Source organism: Eutrigla gurnardus (assembly GCF_963514095.1).
Source record: "Eutrigla gurnardus genome assembly, chromosome: 7".
Classification (NCBI taxonomy): domain Eukaryota; kingdom Metazoa; phylum Chordata; class Actinopteri; order Perciformes; family Triglidae; genus Eutrigla; species Eutrigla gurnardus.
This window is the reverse complement of record NC_139921.1, coordinates 1,441,523-1,459,678: the sequence shown is the minus strand read 5'-3', so window position 1 is coordinate 1,459,678 and position 18,156 is coordinate 1,441,523. Positions and strand designations below refer to the sequence as shown.

At 48.5% G+C, this 18,156-nt stretch overlaps 1 protein-coding gene across 1 annotated transcript in view; it reads left to right on the top strand.

Moving 5' to 3' along the window:
* Positions 1–16,189, top strand: part of lingo2b (leucine rich repeat and Ig domain containing 2b) — a 26,791-nt gene extending 10,602 nt beyond the window's left edge. The window contains exon 2 of the mRNA XM_084014377.1: positions 13,015–16,189. Coding sequence (XP_083870503.1) covers positions 13,088–14,926 — 1,839 coding nt within the window. The 5' untranslated portion in view covers positions 13,015–13,087 and the 3' untranslated portion in view covers positions 14,927–16,189. The remainder of the gene's footprint in view (positions 1–13,014) is intronic.
* Positions 16,190–18,156: the final 1,967 nt, after the last annotated feature.

The following is an 18,156-nucleotide window of genomic DNA, read 5'->3' as shown; positions in this document are numbered from 1 at the left end:
ACCCCGATCATCAACAGCGTTTAAATCCAGATAACCCTGCCGAAAAGACATGAGAATGGATCGTGGCTGCATTGCATTGTGGTCTATTGAGTCCGACCTCCAAAGGAGAAACATGAGAGCAACCTGAGACACCAACGAGGACCGTGTTCTCGTTGAGCAACAAACGCTTGGAGGAAATTAATTTGCCAATTTGTTGCCGATGGCTCTCTGAGCGATAGGAACCCGATTCTGCAGCAACTAAGTGGTTTTAATGGTTCCGGCCATTTCTGGGCTTTAATGGGAGGTAAAAGCCGAAGCAGCTAGCAGAGAGCACTCAGCTTCTCCGTGTTCTGATACGCCGTCGTGTCTCTACAATCAATAACTCCTCATGTCTTATTTACACGCTTTCATCCACAAACGCTGCTGAGAATTCTGCTTTTCCAAAAATCCTAATCAAGTCGTTTCTCCACAAAGCAGAAGATGACTTTCTGATAAACCTGCTGCACACAATCAGGGATATTATAAACATGTGGAATAAAAGGATTTCATCTTTAGATTTCAAATATAATGGACACCCAGTTTCTAATATTCAGTTGTTAATCCGTTTTATTGTCACCTAAACACCTGGTTATTAGTATAATATCGTGTTATTATACTGCGTACTCCACCTGCAGGAACGTTTTCTCACGTTTAATAACTTCATGTCCCTGTTTTAATGAGTGCTTTTATAGATATTTCATATTTTACACGTGGTGATGTCATCACAGCGACATCACATTCAGTCTGTCCATGGACAGACATGCAGACTCACAAGGTGAATATATATGGGATATATATATATATATATATATATATATATATATATATATATATAATAGTCAATAGTCAATAATAATAGTCAGTATATATATATACATACATATATATCTGGGAGCAGGCGGCACTACTTTCTGTGGCGCGCTGCGTCCGCTGATGGAGAACAGACGAGGTGATAATGGAGACGTGATCTCTGCCACCGAGGCTCGTTGTCCTCACATCCTCCGTATTGATTTCCTGGCGTGTGCTTGAAATCCTTGAATGGATCCAGCATGAAGATGTTTGGCTCCACCACGGTTTCATTTGCCGGATGCTCTTAGACCCCCTGGAGGTCTCTGAGGCCCACATGTTGAAACGTATACTAGAAGATGTGGACTCATGTCACTGTGACTCCGGATGTCTTCTTCCCTGTGGAACATTCATGCATGTGAATTTGAGTTTCAGTGCATTTAAGCACATGTAAGTGGTCCGGAGCGGAGCATCCACACAGCGTTTCAGCAACGGCTACAACCGGTACGTCAGGGCATCAAGGGACCTTACATCTGTGCTGCAGACCAGGACCAGGACCAGCTCAGTAACCCAGCATCTGTTTGTGTTTGAAATAATGCTCCAACATGAACAGATCAGCTAGTGCTCTTTGGTGCCCCCTGGTGTCGGTTTTGGACATGTAGCTTCATCGTATTGTGTTCACAGGAAACGTTCACAGTCACTTTTCAAAATAAACTTCCAGCTGGTTTTACTGTTTTGGTTGGAAAGGAAAATATCGTGTTTTGGGTTCAAATGATTATGTTGGTTCGTAGTCATGAAACAAACTATGGTGAAATAAGTCGTTATAACGTTGGCGGTTACACGCGGGACATGAACAGCGGTCTGCTGGGTGAAAGTCCTGTGTTCGCTGAAAGCTGCTGGGTCTCGTACGGAGGCCGTGGGGTGCCTCGGTGCATCGGTATCAGACGCCGAGCGGCACTGACCGATCTGTATTTGATGAGTCGGGGGGAGAACGCGTCTTTATAATTTGAATAAGTTGGATCAAACAAGTCATTTGAAGAATTCTCATTGGTCTCCGCCATGTAGGACGATTATATTGGTATGTATTCATTGTAAATAGTTTTTTACACATAAAAGGTATCCAATCGCGTCTGAATCTCTGCAGGATGTGGATACTGCAACCACAAAACAATCAGTATGAATCAGTACACAGCTCTCTCTTATGTAATTTGACAAATATCAATTTCTCAGAAGGTGGAAATAATTAAACCCGGTGGCAATAATAACATAAACCTGCAGGATTACGACATTTTCTGGGAGAGTTCAGTAAAAATGGGGATATTGATGAAAGGAAAATGTGAAACGACAGCTGTGCAAGAATATTCAGACACATTCACAACGATCAGAAGTATCTGACATCAGCAGCGAAATCATGAAACTTTGTGTTTCCTGGTTTTACGAGACCCAGCGGACCCGTGAGGGGCCTCCAGGGCCGAGGTCCTAGATGATGGGGTACTCGATGGGCTTTGCTCACCCCCCAAGCAGCTGATGATCCAGTCTGAAGAAGACCTGAGAACAACAGTAGACCACCTGATCTCAGGCTGAGCCCAGTGCCAGACTCTCCAGGGTCACCTTGGACCCATGTGGATCCGGAGCGGACCTCAGAGTGACGCTGCAGATTGCTAATCCCTCAGAATGATTTGGTGCCGGGCCAAAGTGCTAATCCCCCGTGATATTCACCGCCAGCGGGAACCGAGTAATCCCTCGCCGCGGTCGGATGTAGAACCGGCTCTCGAGGAAAAGTTCACGCTTCCACTGCACACGAATATTAATATTTACTGCTGCTTCGGTTCTCAGCCAGAACCGCATTCATGTGACGTTTCTTCTTCTATCCTCCCACAAAGAAACATCACGTTTAAATCAGCGTGACATCATGTTTGTTTCTTAAAACTGTTCTTACAGCATTAAAAACTGTTCTAACAAACGTCCGAAACACTAACGGATCAGCTTTCATCTAGGGTGACCAGATCCCAACAAACCAAATGTGGGACAAAGATTATGTTTGTGTGGGACAATGTGGGACACATTACCAATGCTGAGAGGGAGTCTAACAGTTTGATATAATGTATATCTAACTTAAAAAATTAACATTTCTATTACATCCCTTAGCTTCTTCATGTTTCTTGTGAGAGTCGCATATACTGTGTCGCTTGACATCGTATTCCCCACCATGTGAAACCGAAAAATAACTGGCAAAGTTCGCAGAAAACTCGCTGTGAATCGCCTTGCACCGGTTTCACCCAGTGATATACAGTTTCCCAGTCTTTGTTGTAGCTGCATCGCCTCTTTTTTGTTGTAGTTTCCATCATTTTCCGCCAAAATCCATGCCTGTTTGTGCTCCGATCAAGTAGCGAGTCGAGACTGTTTTCAGCATAGCAACGTTGCGCGTGCGTAGCAACAACACGCTTACTCCACTTGACCCAACGTGTGCCCAGTTTGATTGACAGCATCAGCATCAAACAAACAGCCCCGTAATGATGGTAATGACAGCCTTCTCTGTTTTCTACGCAGCCATTGGATAAAAGCCAGACGTAAATAAAAAAACTACAGCTGCCAATCAAATTGCGGGACATCATCTCAATATGCGGGACGCGGAAAATGTGATGAAAATGCTGTGCAGTCCCGCACAAAGCGGGACATCTGGTCACCCTAGTGTCTTCACATTTCTAGTGAAACGACTTCCTGGAAACGTGGATGTGATCACAGAGAAAACCGGAGGGAATTCATATAAATATATACTTCTTCACTCACGGACTCCCGCTGCAGGAACTCCTTCATGTTTCTTATTTGTTCATGTATGAGTTTCCGGGTGGAAGCACTCGCCGTTGTTCTCATTTCCTCGGAGATCCGGAGACGAGCATCTGTTGAATGTTAAAATCAAGGCCGGACTCTAATCGATGCGTGGGATCGATGCCGGCGCCGTGTAATTGCAACAGGCCTCTGCTCGGACCGTACCAACGCCTCCCCGGGGGGCTTCAGGGCCAACGATGACATCATCTGACATCGCCGGCCTCCTCTCCCACTTCCACCGCTGAGTAGATGCCAGCTAACACTTGACCTTTTTTCTAATCAGCGAGCCCCCCTAGTGGCGGCGGCGGCGATTCCCCCGCGTGGCGAAGGCGTGTCCTCCGTGTGGCGGCGGCGAGCTCCGTCAGCCTCCCGGACAGGAAGGTCACGTGTGACAATGTGTGCAGATTTAAAGTTAAACCTCGTGTGTGTGGGCGGTTTCTGGTGAGTTTAATAAGGTTGTTAGGATTTCACGTGATAATCCGCAGCGACCTCCTCGTCTGAGGCTGTGATGTCACACGACCGCGTTTAAGACGTGACGTGGAACCTGATGACATCATCAGAGAGCAGAGGAGTGATACGCTGGGACAAATGTGGTGAACGGGGTGAGGCGCTGGGAATCATCACACATGAAAAATGGATGAGTTCTTCCTCCCCAGACTAAAATTAGACAGAACCTAATATGGAGAGTGTCCTTCAAGTAACCACGAGAGCTGGGACCGTTCTTCTGGAGGAAACACCTTGTTATCCATGCTGAAGAAGATGATGATGATGGTGATGATGATGATGATGATGATGATGATGATGATGATGATGATGATGGTGGTGGTGGTGACGCCACTGAGGATTAAAGCATGAATGGGTGTGAATATTGAAACATTCTGAGTTAATATTTCAGGGAATTCATTCACGTGGAAACATTTGGCAGCTCATAAATCAGCTCCTCAACTAGTTCACTCGTTAACGAGGAAGGACCTTAATGGGGTCTTTTTGGTTCTGGAGCAGATTAATTGCTTACAAACTTTTAATTTATGAAAAAAAAGCTCAATTAAATGAGTGTAAATTAGAAACTCAAACCTACTCTGAACTTCCCTCAAGGTTTTGTTGCTTTTGTGTTTTTTTTAGTAATTGGTTCTTAAAGGGGAATTATCAGAATCCATACGTGGTGGTCCTGGTCTAGGAAATCCAGAACCACAGAGGTTCAGCCCCGTGGCTGGGTATGGAGTGTGATGGGTGAGCAGGGATGTATGGGAGACACTGCAGCACCCAGGGGATCCACGGAGAGAACGCAGCTCATTGGTTGAACTCAGAGATCAGCTGATCAGAACATGTTTTCTGCGTGACGAACAGATTCCAACCCCGATATTGTTATTGAAGCCTCAATTAATAATAACCAGCGTGAGCTTAATATGACAAGACATTCATCTTAATTGATCGGTGCCGGCCTCTCGGGGGCTGTGAGACATTAGCATTGATTTGTAGTCCTGATTGCATCTACGTACCTGGAAGTCTGCCGTTCTCCAGTCTGGAGGGAAATATCTGCTTCTCCAGCTGCTGAACGTTCAGCTCGTTAATAACTCATCTAACAGTCGGAGCTGGACGAGTCCAGCTCTTCATTTGACGTTATTTGTTGAAACGATACTGAGAGCCGGAACCTGAAACCATGGCGTTGTGGGCGTAAAAACTAAGTGAAGCATTATACATATGACCCATTATTAATCCGACGGCATTTGATTCAGATACGTTGAAAATGTCACAGAAATGTCAGAAGGAATCAGCTGATAAGTCCACAGCAATGTACCGCAGCACATCTATAAACATATACATATGTGTGTATAAATATACAATAAGAACACATCTGTGGTTCCCTACATCGTTCACGTCTTCAGAGCCCGACCCGTTGCCTGAAACATGTCTTCAAAGACAGCGTGGCGTTAAATGAGATGCAAAGCGGCGCTTCATCGCGTGAACCCGAGACGCAACAAAGGAAATGTGAAAAGCCATAAATGCATAATAATGACACGTCGTGCTATTTATACACCTTCCCACCGGATCAGCTTGATGAAGCGGAACTTAAAGGGGCTTCCATTTGAATTTCAAAGTGACAACGCGAGTGTTTGCTCTGTGTTTCAGGAGGCTGAACCCCCCAACACGAGTATTAACTGGACTTTGGTAAATCCAGGCCGCCGGTGAAGCCCCTTCCCCCTGAGCCTGCAGCGAGCCGCAGAGGGAGGCGGGACACGCCGGCGGTGCAGGAAGGAGACGCCTAATTGGCTGCGGGGGTTTGAAACGCACCGGCACTAATTAGCCGCAAAGAAAAACACGGTTTTGGCTTCCCGATTCCCAGCAGCCTCGTGGAAAACGCCGCTGACATTCTGCACTCTGCAGGGTGGGCGGCGGCGGGGGTTGCAGAGCGCCGGGCCCCAGAGGACGGGATGCATTCAGCTTGTTAGCTTCTGATGTGGAGACGCAGTGAATTATCATGAATGTCCGGCTGCCGTCGGCACCGCCTCGGCCCTCTCTCCATTCTCGCGGTGATGTCATCGATGGTGTCTTTGTCTCCTGATGACAACTTGATGAATAGAACATGAATCCCTCTTGTTTTTCAACACCGGATGTTTGCCGTTGCTATGACAACAAGTGAAAGCTACCGCTAGCATCTTAGCCCAACCACCCGGATCAATAAACACCCATAAGATGCCAGTTTGTCCTCATATGAATAAAAGCAACAATAAGCATCAACATCATCACCCTAAGGACCTTAACGAGGTGATGTCACACGTTGGGATGATTCATTACAAACATACATGTACATTCATGAGAAGTTAGCTAGCATAGATGCCGGTTGTTAGCATCGAAAGAAACTCGCCACTTTTTTTCTCTGAATATTGCCGCCCTCGCTCGGCTCGGTGTTTATTTTTTTCCTACAGGGGTCGTAGGGTCCCCCTATAGATCGGCGTCTTACATGTAATTTGACGTAATTTTGCATTTGTGGCTCAAAAGGCACGCTGATGTTTCCAGGTCAGCCGTCACGTGGCTCGTGTCATGTCATGTGCTCACACTGCGGCAGTAATCGCCCACATGTGAACTCTCTCATGTGAAATAATTCCATTATTCATGCCGCTATTATATCTGGAAATGAGCAAAGCAGAGTGTTGAATATTTCAGGGAAACAGCAGGATGAATGAACACTGTGCACATTTCACCGTCCAAAGTCACAAATTAAAACTTGAAAGGAATGCATGTTGGGGGTTTTTGGGCGTAAAATGTGCATTAAGGCTGGATGCAGCGCTGCAGAGAAGAAGGAGTCAGATACGTGAATTCCACGTGAGGCTTCGCTGAGAGGATTCATGGGCCGGGTGATTGTGCACGGTCACCACCGAGACCCGTAACCACACACACAGCGGGTCACCGTGCTGATGGTGGCTGCAGATTCACCTCCACACAGAGGTCCAACACAAAGCAGCGATTTAATGATCCACCTGAGGGCAGAACCAGCCTCACATCCTGTCAATACCAGTCATTACTAATTCATAAATCATTTTAAAGGCCATCAATACAGTAGTTTTCAAAAAATGAATTGGTACAGTCCAATTAAGTCTTGCTCGGTGTCGAAAGCATTTGGCTCAGAAAGCCTCAGATTTGGGAAGAAGATTAGGTGTGATGATGATGATGATGATGATCTTCCTCCAGCTTTACTTGCTTACATTCACGTGTAAATCTCAAGCAAACAAAGGTTTGTTGTAATCTCATAAGCATGGCTTTCCTGGTTCCTCCACGTAGTCCTGCTCTCTCTCTCTCTCTCTCTCTCTCTGTCTCTCTCTCTCTCTCTCTCTCTCGCCCTCTCTCTCTCTCTCTCTCTCTCTCTCGCCCTCTCTCTCTCAGTGACTCATGCATCAGCCTACGGCTCTTTTTTCGGCTGTCAGATTTTCCACAGTTTCACTGACTCTAATCCAATTCAGAAGCAAATCCCAAAACGCTCAACCCTGTAGGCTGCCCTTCTCAACGACCCCCTCACCATTACCATTTACCCAGAATGCTCTGGGATCCTGTGTGCTTTCCATCTTGCCCGTGACACAGTTGACTCTAAAAAAATATGGCTGGGCTTCCAAAAGGGATTCAAGAAATTGCCACTCCGGTGCTGCATGTGTGCCACCTCAGGGTCAGCCTATCAGACACATGGCTACAGGCGGTCACCGTGGTTACGAGGCAAACTAAAATGTATCCGGGTCATTTGTTACGCAGTTAAAATAAAGTGTACGCATATTAGTCAAATAAAGGTTGATATGAATAATAAGTAATAATTATGTTGTAAAACATTGTTTGAATGAGAAGATGCCGATCACAGATACCGGCGGTAGAGCTGCTCGGGTTTCATATAATAATATGGCAGTAATATCGCCATGTGCTCATTTCATGGTATTATCAGAGCAATGGGCCTCCGGAATTATGATCCTTTGTTTTCGGGATAACGGGCTGTTGGACTCTTTTCTGACTCTTGGGGGTTCGGAACAAAGGGGTCATCGTTTGCCAGCTAGCGTTAGCTGCTAGTTAGCGTACAGTGGGTTTCTCAGAAACCTAGATGAGCTAAAAGGCGCTGAGATGGAAGAGAGTGACACTGTGAGCAACACATTACATTTTCTTCAGTGATAACAAAAATAAGGTAATTTCAACGGTCTGCAGATGCGCCATTAGATGTGATGCTTAATGACGGCCAATCAACGGGACGTAGATGACAGGGTTTCGGTAACGTTAGCGTTAGTGTTTCTTAATGTGGGAGCACATTTCCAAGGAACCTGGCAGCTTCCTGTTCGTCTCTCCTCACTCGTTAGCATGTTGGAAGGGATTTCTATTCCCATCTGCCTTTCACTCCTTCCACCATCTGCCGTCGCCAAAGAGTCTGAAAGCTTTAGCTCTGCAGTATTTAGCTGGAAAAACAGCGGCCTCGTTAAAACAAGCTACTAAATCTCCTGCTAACGCTGAACAGGTGCCACGCCATTCAAACGAGCTATAAGATGCATTTTCTTCTTTAATCCCACCGTGTTTAAAAGAGGGGGCTTTCTGGAAACTGATCAGTTTCACTCGGGTTGTCACAGTACTCTTTCTTGGATATTTGTTTCTACATATACCTTTTGTATTGTTTGAAGCCGCGTTCTTGCGTGCAGACGTGAAGGATCACACGCTGGCGTGCGGTATTACATCCTGTCAGCTCCGATGAGCTGCACATTCAGTCACTCTGCGTCGAGGCGAATCACTGGACACCTGCAAACAGCAGGCAGGTTGTGTGTCAGATATGGATGTTCTCCTTCCAGGTGATGCACCTGTAGCAGCACTGGAGTATGTATGTTAATCACAAGGCCATCGTTTACAGCCGGGAGTTGGTTTCTGCAAAGATCTGGTCCCATGTGGATTTCTGGTTTTTAATGTCAGCAGGAGGATCGCTGCTTGCTGTAAAGCAGGAAAGGTCCAACGGGACGATAACCATGTTATGGTTCTATATGTTGGGTTAAATATGAGGGTGTGGCGTTCGGCAGCATGCTGTCTGACTCCGACCCTCGGACAGACCAGCTCCCCACTGCAGCACCAGACAGCCGGACTGTAATTATTGAACAGAGAGGCATGGAGGAGGCCGGCGGCTAACAGGCAGGCTGATAAATACACAAAGACAGAGGCAGGCTTGTGGACGGATAATAAGGCAGACAGACAGCGACGGTTACCACGGCACCAGATGGATGGGCAACGAGACAGGTCGACAAACAGCGAGGCGGCCAGACTGACAACGCTGGAAACACCTGAAACCAGCCTCTGCTACCAAAATGCATTTCCAGGAATGTGTTCAATTTGTGTCTTCTCTCGATGCGAGGAACCGGAGGAATGTGAGAAATAAAGAATTGTCCTGTTTTCCACATTAATGTGATTGGCAGACTGCACAGAGCTGATGGGAGTAGAGGGTTTGTAGTTGCTGTGGCAACGGCCTGCTCTTTGTGAAAGGCTACATTCCTGGCATCTGATGTTTCTGCGCTGTGATCGATAAGAACGCCGGCCCAGGGGGGGGTGGTGGACTGGGGCTCCGGCCGGGCCGGCAGAGGAGTCAGGTGGAAGAAGATGTGTGAACAGCAGAGATAAAACGGAGATGTTGAGATGCTGCGGCAGGCGGAGGGGTGTGTGTGTGTGTTTCTGCCTCATCTCGCCTATTTTCCGTACGTCACTCACTCCCCGATCAAAGTGCGGCGGTTGTCGGTCTGCATGCTCATCATCGGCTGGATGACTGGCAGAGATCCGCTGCAGTCAGAAGCTTTATAAAAGCACCTTTCATACGTTCCTCTTTTCTCCGTGCACTCGGGTTTCCACCGCTCACGTGTCTTTGTGCTTTCACACACCTAATTGGTGAAGATGGCCACAAGCAGAATGCAGATACGGCTGGTAATGAGGCAATTATGGTCAGCCTCGCTGTCTACACAGCCATCTGTCAGCCCAACAACCTGTCGGCTGCTGGGAAGGTGGTTTCATCTGCTCGTCTTCCTGTGAAGAGGCTCTCCGCTACAGGATGTTGAGCATCCTCCCTTCCTGAACCCGCCGTTTAGCCTTTCATCCTGGTAGAGTGTCCTTCAGAGGGGGTCAGAACTCGACTGGGACGGTCCTTTAGAGGGGGTCAGAACTAGACTGGGACGGTCCTTTAGAGGGGGTCAGAACTAGACTGGGACGGTCCTTTAAAGGGGGTCAGAACTAGACTGGGACGGTCCTTCAGAAGGGGTCAGAACTCGACTGGGACGGTCCTTTAGAGGGGGTCAGAACTAGACTGGGACGGTCCTTCAGAGGGGGTTAAAACTTTACTGGGACGGTCCTTTAGAGGGGGTCAGAACTAGACTGGGACGGTCCTTCAGAGGGGGTCAAAACTTTACTGGGACGGTCCTTCAGAGGGGGTCAGAACTCGACTGGGACGGTCCTTTAAGGGGGTCAGAACTAGATTGGGACGGTCCTTCAGAGGGGGTCAGAACTAGACTGGGACGGTCCTTTAGAGGGGGTCAGAACTAGACTGGGACGGTCCTTCAGAGGGGGTCAGAACTAGACTGGGACGGTCCTTTAGAGGGGGTCAGAACTAGACTGGGACGGTCCTTCAGAGGGGGTCAGAACTCGACTGGGACGGTCCTTTAAGGGGGTCAGAACTAGATTGAGATGGTCCTTAAAAGGGGGCCAGAACCAGACTAGGACGGCCCTTTAAAGGGGGTCAGAACTAGACTGATATGGTCCTTTAAAGGGGGCCAGAACTAGACTAGGACGATCCTTTAAAGGGGGTCAGAACCAGACTAGGACAATCCGTTAAAGGGGGTCAGAACTAGACTGAGATGGTCCTTTAAAGGGGGCCAGAACTAGACTAGGACGATCCTTTAAAGGGGGCCAGAACTAGACTAGGACGATCCTTTAAAGGGGGTCAGAACTAGACTGGGACAGTCCTTTAAAGTGGTCAGAACTAGACTGGGACGGTCTTTTAATGGGGGCCAGAACTAGACTGGGACGGTCCTTTAAAGGGGTCAGAACTAGACTGGGACGGTCCTTCAGAGGGGGTCAGAACTTAACTGGGACGGTCCTTTAAAGGGGGTCAGAACTAGACTGAGATGGTCCTTTAAAGGGGGCCAGAACTAGACTAGGACGATCCTTTAAAGGGGGCCAGAACTAGACTGGGACGGTCCTTTAAAGGGGTCAGAACTAGACTGGGACAGTCCTTCAGAGGAGGTCAGAACTAGACTGGGACGGTCCTTTAAAAGGGTCAGAACTAGACTGGGACGGTCCTTCAGAGGGGGTCAGAACTAGACTGGGATGATCTTTTAAAGGGGTCAGAACTAGACTGAGATGGTCCTTTAAGGGGCTCAGAACTAGATTGAGATGGTCCTTTAAAGGGGGCTAGAACCAGACTAGGACGGTCCTTTAAAGGGGGTCAGAACTAGACTGAGATGGTCCTTTAAAGGGGGCCAGAACTAGACTAGGACGATCCTTTAAAGGGGGTCAGAACCAGACTAGGACAATCCGTTAAAGGGGGTCAGAACTAGACTGGGACGGTCCTTTAAAGGGGTCAGAACTAGACTGGGACGGTCCTTCAGAGGGGGTCAGAACTTTACTGGGACGGTCCTTTAAAGGGGGTCAGAACTAGACTGAGATGGTCCTTTAAAGGGGGCCAGAACTAGACTAGGACGATCCTTTAAAGGGGGCCAGAACTAGACTAGGACAATCCTTTAAAGGGGATCAGAACCAGACTAGGACAATCCGTTAAAGGGGGTCAGAACTAGACTGGGACGGTCCTTTAAAGGGGTCAGAACTAGACTGGGACGGTCCTTCAGAGGGGGTCAGAACTTTACTGGGACGGTCCTTTAAAGGGGGTCAGAACTAGACTGAGATGGTCCTTTAAAGGGGGCCAGAACTAGACTAGGACGATCCTTTAAAGGGGGCCAGAACTAGACTAGGACGATCCTTTAAAGGGGGTCAGAACCAGACTAGGACAATCCGTTAAAGGGGGTCAGAGCTAGACTGGGATGGTCCACATGTCAGTGTGTAGATGAGCAAAATGTTTCGGGAAATTACCGGGGAAAACCCCACAAACCTTCACAGATTAACAGACTGATCATAATGTAATTTTCTTTTCATGTTGGTTTTCATGTGTAAAGAGCAGCTCTCCTGTTACGTAAAGTCGCTTCCCTGAGAGTGTTCGTGGTACGGAGGCGAGCAGGTGACTGCAGTGATCCTCCTCCGTACGATGGAGACCTGCAAGTGATGCGCATACATCAAATGGCTGAATCATAAAATGCAGAACCGAGTCATTTTAGGAATAAATGTAACCCTGCAAAATCCAGAAAATATGGATTATAAAGAGTCAGTAAACGGGAAGTGATAAAGCAATGATGCAAATGAAAAGCGTGGTGGGGGTGAATGTATGCATCTGTCTATCGCCTGAGCTCATCGCTTGCTTTGTTTATTGATTATTAAATGAGGTTATGTATCCATAAACATGATTTTAATCATAAATATAGAAACTGGATTCACGCACACAGATAGATATCCATCATGCAGCATCACCGAACCCACCAGGCGTTCAGCCTCCCTCGCTCCGGCGAGGGCCGTTGCTCGCCATCTTCTCCCTCCCGGTGAAACGTCCCAGTTAGCCTGCAACCTTTCTCCGCCACTGATGAACTCTCACATTTCGCTGCAGATGATATTTCTCTCAGCGTGAGTTTAACTCTGTTACATCCACCTTGCCGTGGAGCAGGCCGGTTCATTAAGGGAGAAACGTCTGAGCAGTTGAAAGAGACTCAGAGTGTAAAAGGTGGAAAATGCAATGAGATGAATAAAAGAGCGGAGGGATCTAACACATTACCTGTGACTGTCTTGCAGGGCTCGTTCGTGATGCTGCTCTGTGTGGACCAGAAGCCGAGCCGTGACAGAGGGCATCGTGGGTGAAAGAGACATGCGACACGCAGCCCTGAACCCCGGCCACCTCTTCCTGGGCGGGGCCTTGCTGCTCCTCCTGGCCGGCCCGGCGCTGAGCTGCCCCGCTCGCTGTGAGTGCTCTGCTCAAAGCAAGTCGGTCAGCTGCCACCGCAAGCGCCTGCCCACCATCCCCGAAGGCATCCCCATCGAGACCCGGGTCCTGGACCTCAGCAAGAACAAGCTGCGCATCATCACGCCGGACAACTTCTCCTCGTTCCAGCAGCTGGAGGACCTGGACCTCAGCGACAACCTCCTCAGCGTGGTGGAGCCCGGCTCCTTCCGCTCCCAGCTCGCCCTCCGCTCGCTCAACTTCCGCAGCAACCTGCTGCAGCTGGTTCCTGCCGGCGTGCTGTCGGGCCTGACCAACCTCACCCGCCTGGACCTGAGCCACAACCGGCTGGTGGTTCTCCTGGACCATGCCTTCCAGGATCTGCGCAGGTTGACGTCCCTTGAGGTAGGCGACAACGAGCTGGTCTTCATCTCTCAGCGGGCCTTCACGGGATTACTGAGGCTCCAGAGTCTGACCCTGGAGCGCTCCAACCTGACCGTGGTTCCTACGGATGCTCTGGCACATCTGCACAGCCTGGTGGAGCTGCGCATGCGCTACTTGAGCATCAGCTTCCTCAAGCCTTTCTCCTTTAAGAGGTTGTCTCGTCTCCGGCGGCTGGAGATTGATTACTGGCCCTGGCTGGACACGCCGCCCCCCCTCTCGCTGCACGGCCTCAACCTCACCACGTTGTTCATAACCAACACCAACTTGTCTGCCTTCCCCGGCTCGGCGCTGCGCAACCTGCCCTACCTCACCCACCTGAACCTGTCCTACTGCCGCATCCAGCACATCCATCAAGGAGAGCTGGGCCAACTCCCCCACCTGCTGGAGCTCCGCCTCCAGGGGGCTCATCTCATTTCGATTGAGCCGTTTGCGTTTGCGGGCCTCAAGTCTTTGCAACTATTGGATGTGTCACAGAACCGCCTGGACTCCCTGGAGAGCGGCGTGTTTGCCTCGCCAGGCGGCCTCCAGAGGCTCTGCCTGGGTGGAAACCCATTAGTGTGCGATTGCCGGTTGCTGTGGCTGCTCAATAGCCACAAGCCGCCGTCCCTGCAGATCCTGGATGTGCAGCCTGAGTGTAGCGCCCCCGAGCACCTCCTGGGCAAATCCCTCCGAGACCTCAAGGAGCCGCTGGTCTCCAGGTACATGACCTGCACCAAACCGCGGCTGGGCCCCAACGCCACCCAGCTGCTGATGGCTGATGAGGGTCAGCCGGCCCGCCTGAGCTGCTTGGCGGAGGGCGCCCCCCGGCCCTCAGTGGTCTGGATTACACCTCACAGACGCTACGTCACCACCAAGAGCAGCGGCAGGGTGGAGGTCCAACCGGACGGCACCCTGGAGATCAAGACAGCGGAGCTGCACGACAGCGGCGTGTACTCGTGCATCGCCAGTAACCCAGCGGGCAACGCCAGCCTGTCGGCCTCGCTGGCCGTGAAGAGCCTCGGCATCGCCGACAGATCTCACTACGCCAACAAGAGCTCCACCCACCTGACAGACTCCAACAGCACGTGGGGGAACGGGACGGTACTGTACAACATGACCGTCCCTATAGACATCAAGACCATCATCATATCCACCGCCATGGGCTGCCTGTCCTTCCTGGGCGTGGTCATCTTCTGCTTCCTGCTCCTGTTCATCTGGAGCCGGGGGAAAGGACGCCATAAGAGCAACTTTGATATCGAGTACGTCCCGCGCAAATCCAACGGGGCGGCGGCCGACGTCACGGAAACGAGCGGCCCGCGGCGGGTCAACATGAAGATGATTTGAAAAAAAAAACACCATGCAGACTGAAGCATGTATTCTACCAACGCCGACAACAAAGTGCACATATCAGCTGAAAAAACATGTTTTTTTTTCTATGACCCAGTGAGATTTGTGACAAATGAAAGTGACGTACTAATATAGTGGGTGTCGATATGACGGTGATCCAGTGATACAGTGGGCATGTGAATATAACATTGATATATGACGTGTTTATATGAAATAATGTTCTCATACAGTACGTTGAATATAATACTATAACCAACATATCAATATGGGAGTGACATCGTGCTGCACTAGGCGTGTTTCATGGTGACGTGGTGAGTAACGTCGAGCTGGAGGAGGACCATCGCTGCAACACGTCAGGACTTAATCATCCAATCCCCATCTCCGCTGCAGAATGAGAGGCGTGTTTTCATGTGTGTGTGTGTGTGTGTGTGTGTGTGTGTGTGTGAGTGCATCAGCGTGTGCATGTTGCATTCGTGCGTTTCTTTGTGCATGTGCACGCATTGCCTTTCTCGTTGGACGAACGATTAAAAAAAGAGCGTCGGGGACCAAAGTGGATAATCGATGTTTGTATGCAAAAATCACAATTATTATATTCAAGAAGAAATGCTGCATACATTTTGAAACAATGGGATTTTTCTAAACTCAAGGAAACACGTAGTTAGGATGTGAAGCTCTCTCTTGACCACGCTGTGGTGCGAGCCGTTATTACCCTGGAAACGCCTCCAGCTGCAGAGATGGCATGTTGAACCCGTTTTATAACATAATGCATCACGGCAGATTTTCCTGCCAAACAAATCCCCTGATATGATAGAAAAGAGACACCATGGCAAAGATTTACTGGCCGTGGCTCTTTGGTACCACACAAAGTTGAGCTCCACAGATTTATGGCTTGACCCCCCCCCCCCTCACATTTTTCCTTTGATCGCATCACTTCAAGCTCCTGTCCTTATTCTTCCCCAGGGCACCAAGGGGGTTCTGGGTATTTAATAGATGGCAGTTTGAAAGTTGTAGTGGAATATTGTATTGTTTAGTTTTTTTGTTGAAAATGTTTTAAATGTTTAGGGGATTAAAAAAAAACCTGTAAAAAACAATTAAGGGCAATTCTTTGTAATGCAGGGACGTGGGTGTTGACTTGTGTGATCCTGTTGTGATAAAACGTTCAAGGTTGTATAATTGTTTTCATATGACAAATTTATGGGTATATTTTCAAAAGGAAATAAATCTTAATCATACCCCAAAAACCGCTGTTCAGTAGTTGAAATTTGTGTCTTCATGGATGTTAACATATCACCTTTTAAATCATTTTCTCTAAAGTATAATAGAGAAAAATGTTCCAATAACTCATTGTTTTTCATACAGCATGTTAGTAAACCTTCTGTTGTAAAAGCTCACTTGTAATCAGCGTATTATTATTACAGGGGTGATGTTTATGACAGCATTTGGATCTTCAAACTCAGAGTTTGTTGAAAAAAAACAGGTTCACAGAGTCAGTTACCATGGTAACCGACCTAAAACTCTGTCTGGAACAGAAAACAGTTTGAGTGAAAAGCTGCTGCCTGGATCCCCCCTGGTGTTTACTGCCACCACAGCAGAGCTGGAAACAAATCATACAAATGTTATTACTTCCAAACTTTATCTCACAATGACGACGGCTCAGTTCAGACTTGGCTGATTGACCTCCAGGCATCGACCACATCCTCGCTGCTTCCTCGTGTCTCGATCACATCCAGAACTTCCCGATCGTTCCTCTGTCTCCTTTTCATCCACAGAAACTCAAATCCATAAAGAGTATTGAAGTTCGGTGTCTCCTCCCGGCGCCCGAGGCCGGCCGATGATGGACGGGCGATAATGAAAGGTCAGCTGCTATTCCAGCGGGCCCTCAGGTTCACGGCAGGCCGGGCCCCGGAGGGCCCGCGGAGAGCAGCTGTAAAGCGTTATAGCCTGTTGGTTTTGATGGCGCTGCTGCTGTAATAAAAGCTGCTGCTCCGTCGTTGAACTCGGACCATCCATCACCATGAGTGAGCCTCCTTTACATTTACAGTACATTACTGCAGATACAGTGGCGCTCTAATCACCCTCCTCATCACTCTCCAGAAGAACCACAGCGGATCCAACCCTCCGTTATCGACCCGCCGCTTCAACAACAGGAAGAAGAGGTGACACTTCCTACACGGGGAGTTTTCTGACCCGGAACGGTGTGAAGTCCAACGGAGGCCTAGATTTATAATTATGTTTACCGCTCCGGAAATTACAGCTCGGCATCTTTTCACAGCGTTGGTAATGTGTCGCCATGAAAACATCCACAGATAGTAAATCTACAGCAGCGTGAATAACGAGGGATGATGACTTTATTAGAGACCGTGAAAACATTCACGAGGCGTGCCAAGAGAGGGGGCAATATTCAGAGAAAAAAGTCTCAAATTTGCCACTTTATAAATATATATAGCCGATATAAACAAGTTGCTTGGTTCTTCTAAAATCGGATGGTTGCCGTTGCTATGACAACAAGTGAAAGCTACCGCTAGCATCTTAGCCCAATTGTCCCGATCAATAAACACCCATAAGATGACAGTTTGTCCTCATATGAATAAAACATCATCACCCTAAGGACCTTAACGAGGCGTTGTCACACGTTGGGATGATTCATTACAAACAGAAATACGTACATTCATGGGACGTTAGCTAGCGTAGCGCTAGTTAGCATTGGAATAAACTCGTTAATTGGCGACTTTTTTTTCCTACAGTGACCCTAATACGCCGTCGTACAATTAGAACCGCATCACACAAAAAATGCAAATGTAGGTGCATTTCCATCCACTGGTGTGGCTGCCATTGTTTATTGTTGTTTATTGTATTCTTTGGATCCCCATTAGTCTACATAATGATGCAGACTATTCTTCCTGGGGTCCACAATGACATGACATCATCACAGAAGAGGGCGCAGCGACATGACATCATCACAGAAGAGGGCGCAGCGATATGACATCACCACAGAAGAGGACGCAGCGACATGACATCACCACAGAAGAGGGCGCAGCGACATGACATCATCACAGAAGAGGGCGCAGCGCCATGACATCACCACAGAAGAGGACGCAGCGACATGACATCACCACAGAAGAGGACGCAGCGACATGACATCACCACAGAAGAGGACGCAGCGACATGACATCACCACAGAAGAGGACGCAGCGACATGACATCACCACAGAAGAGGACGCAGCGAC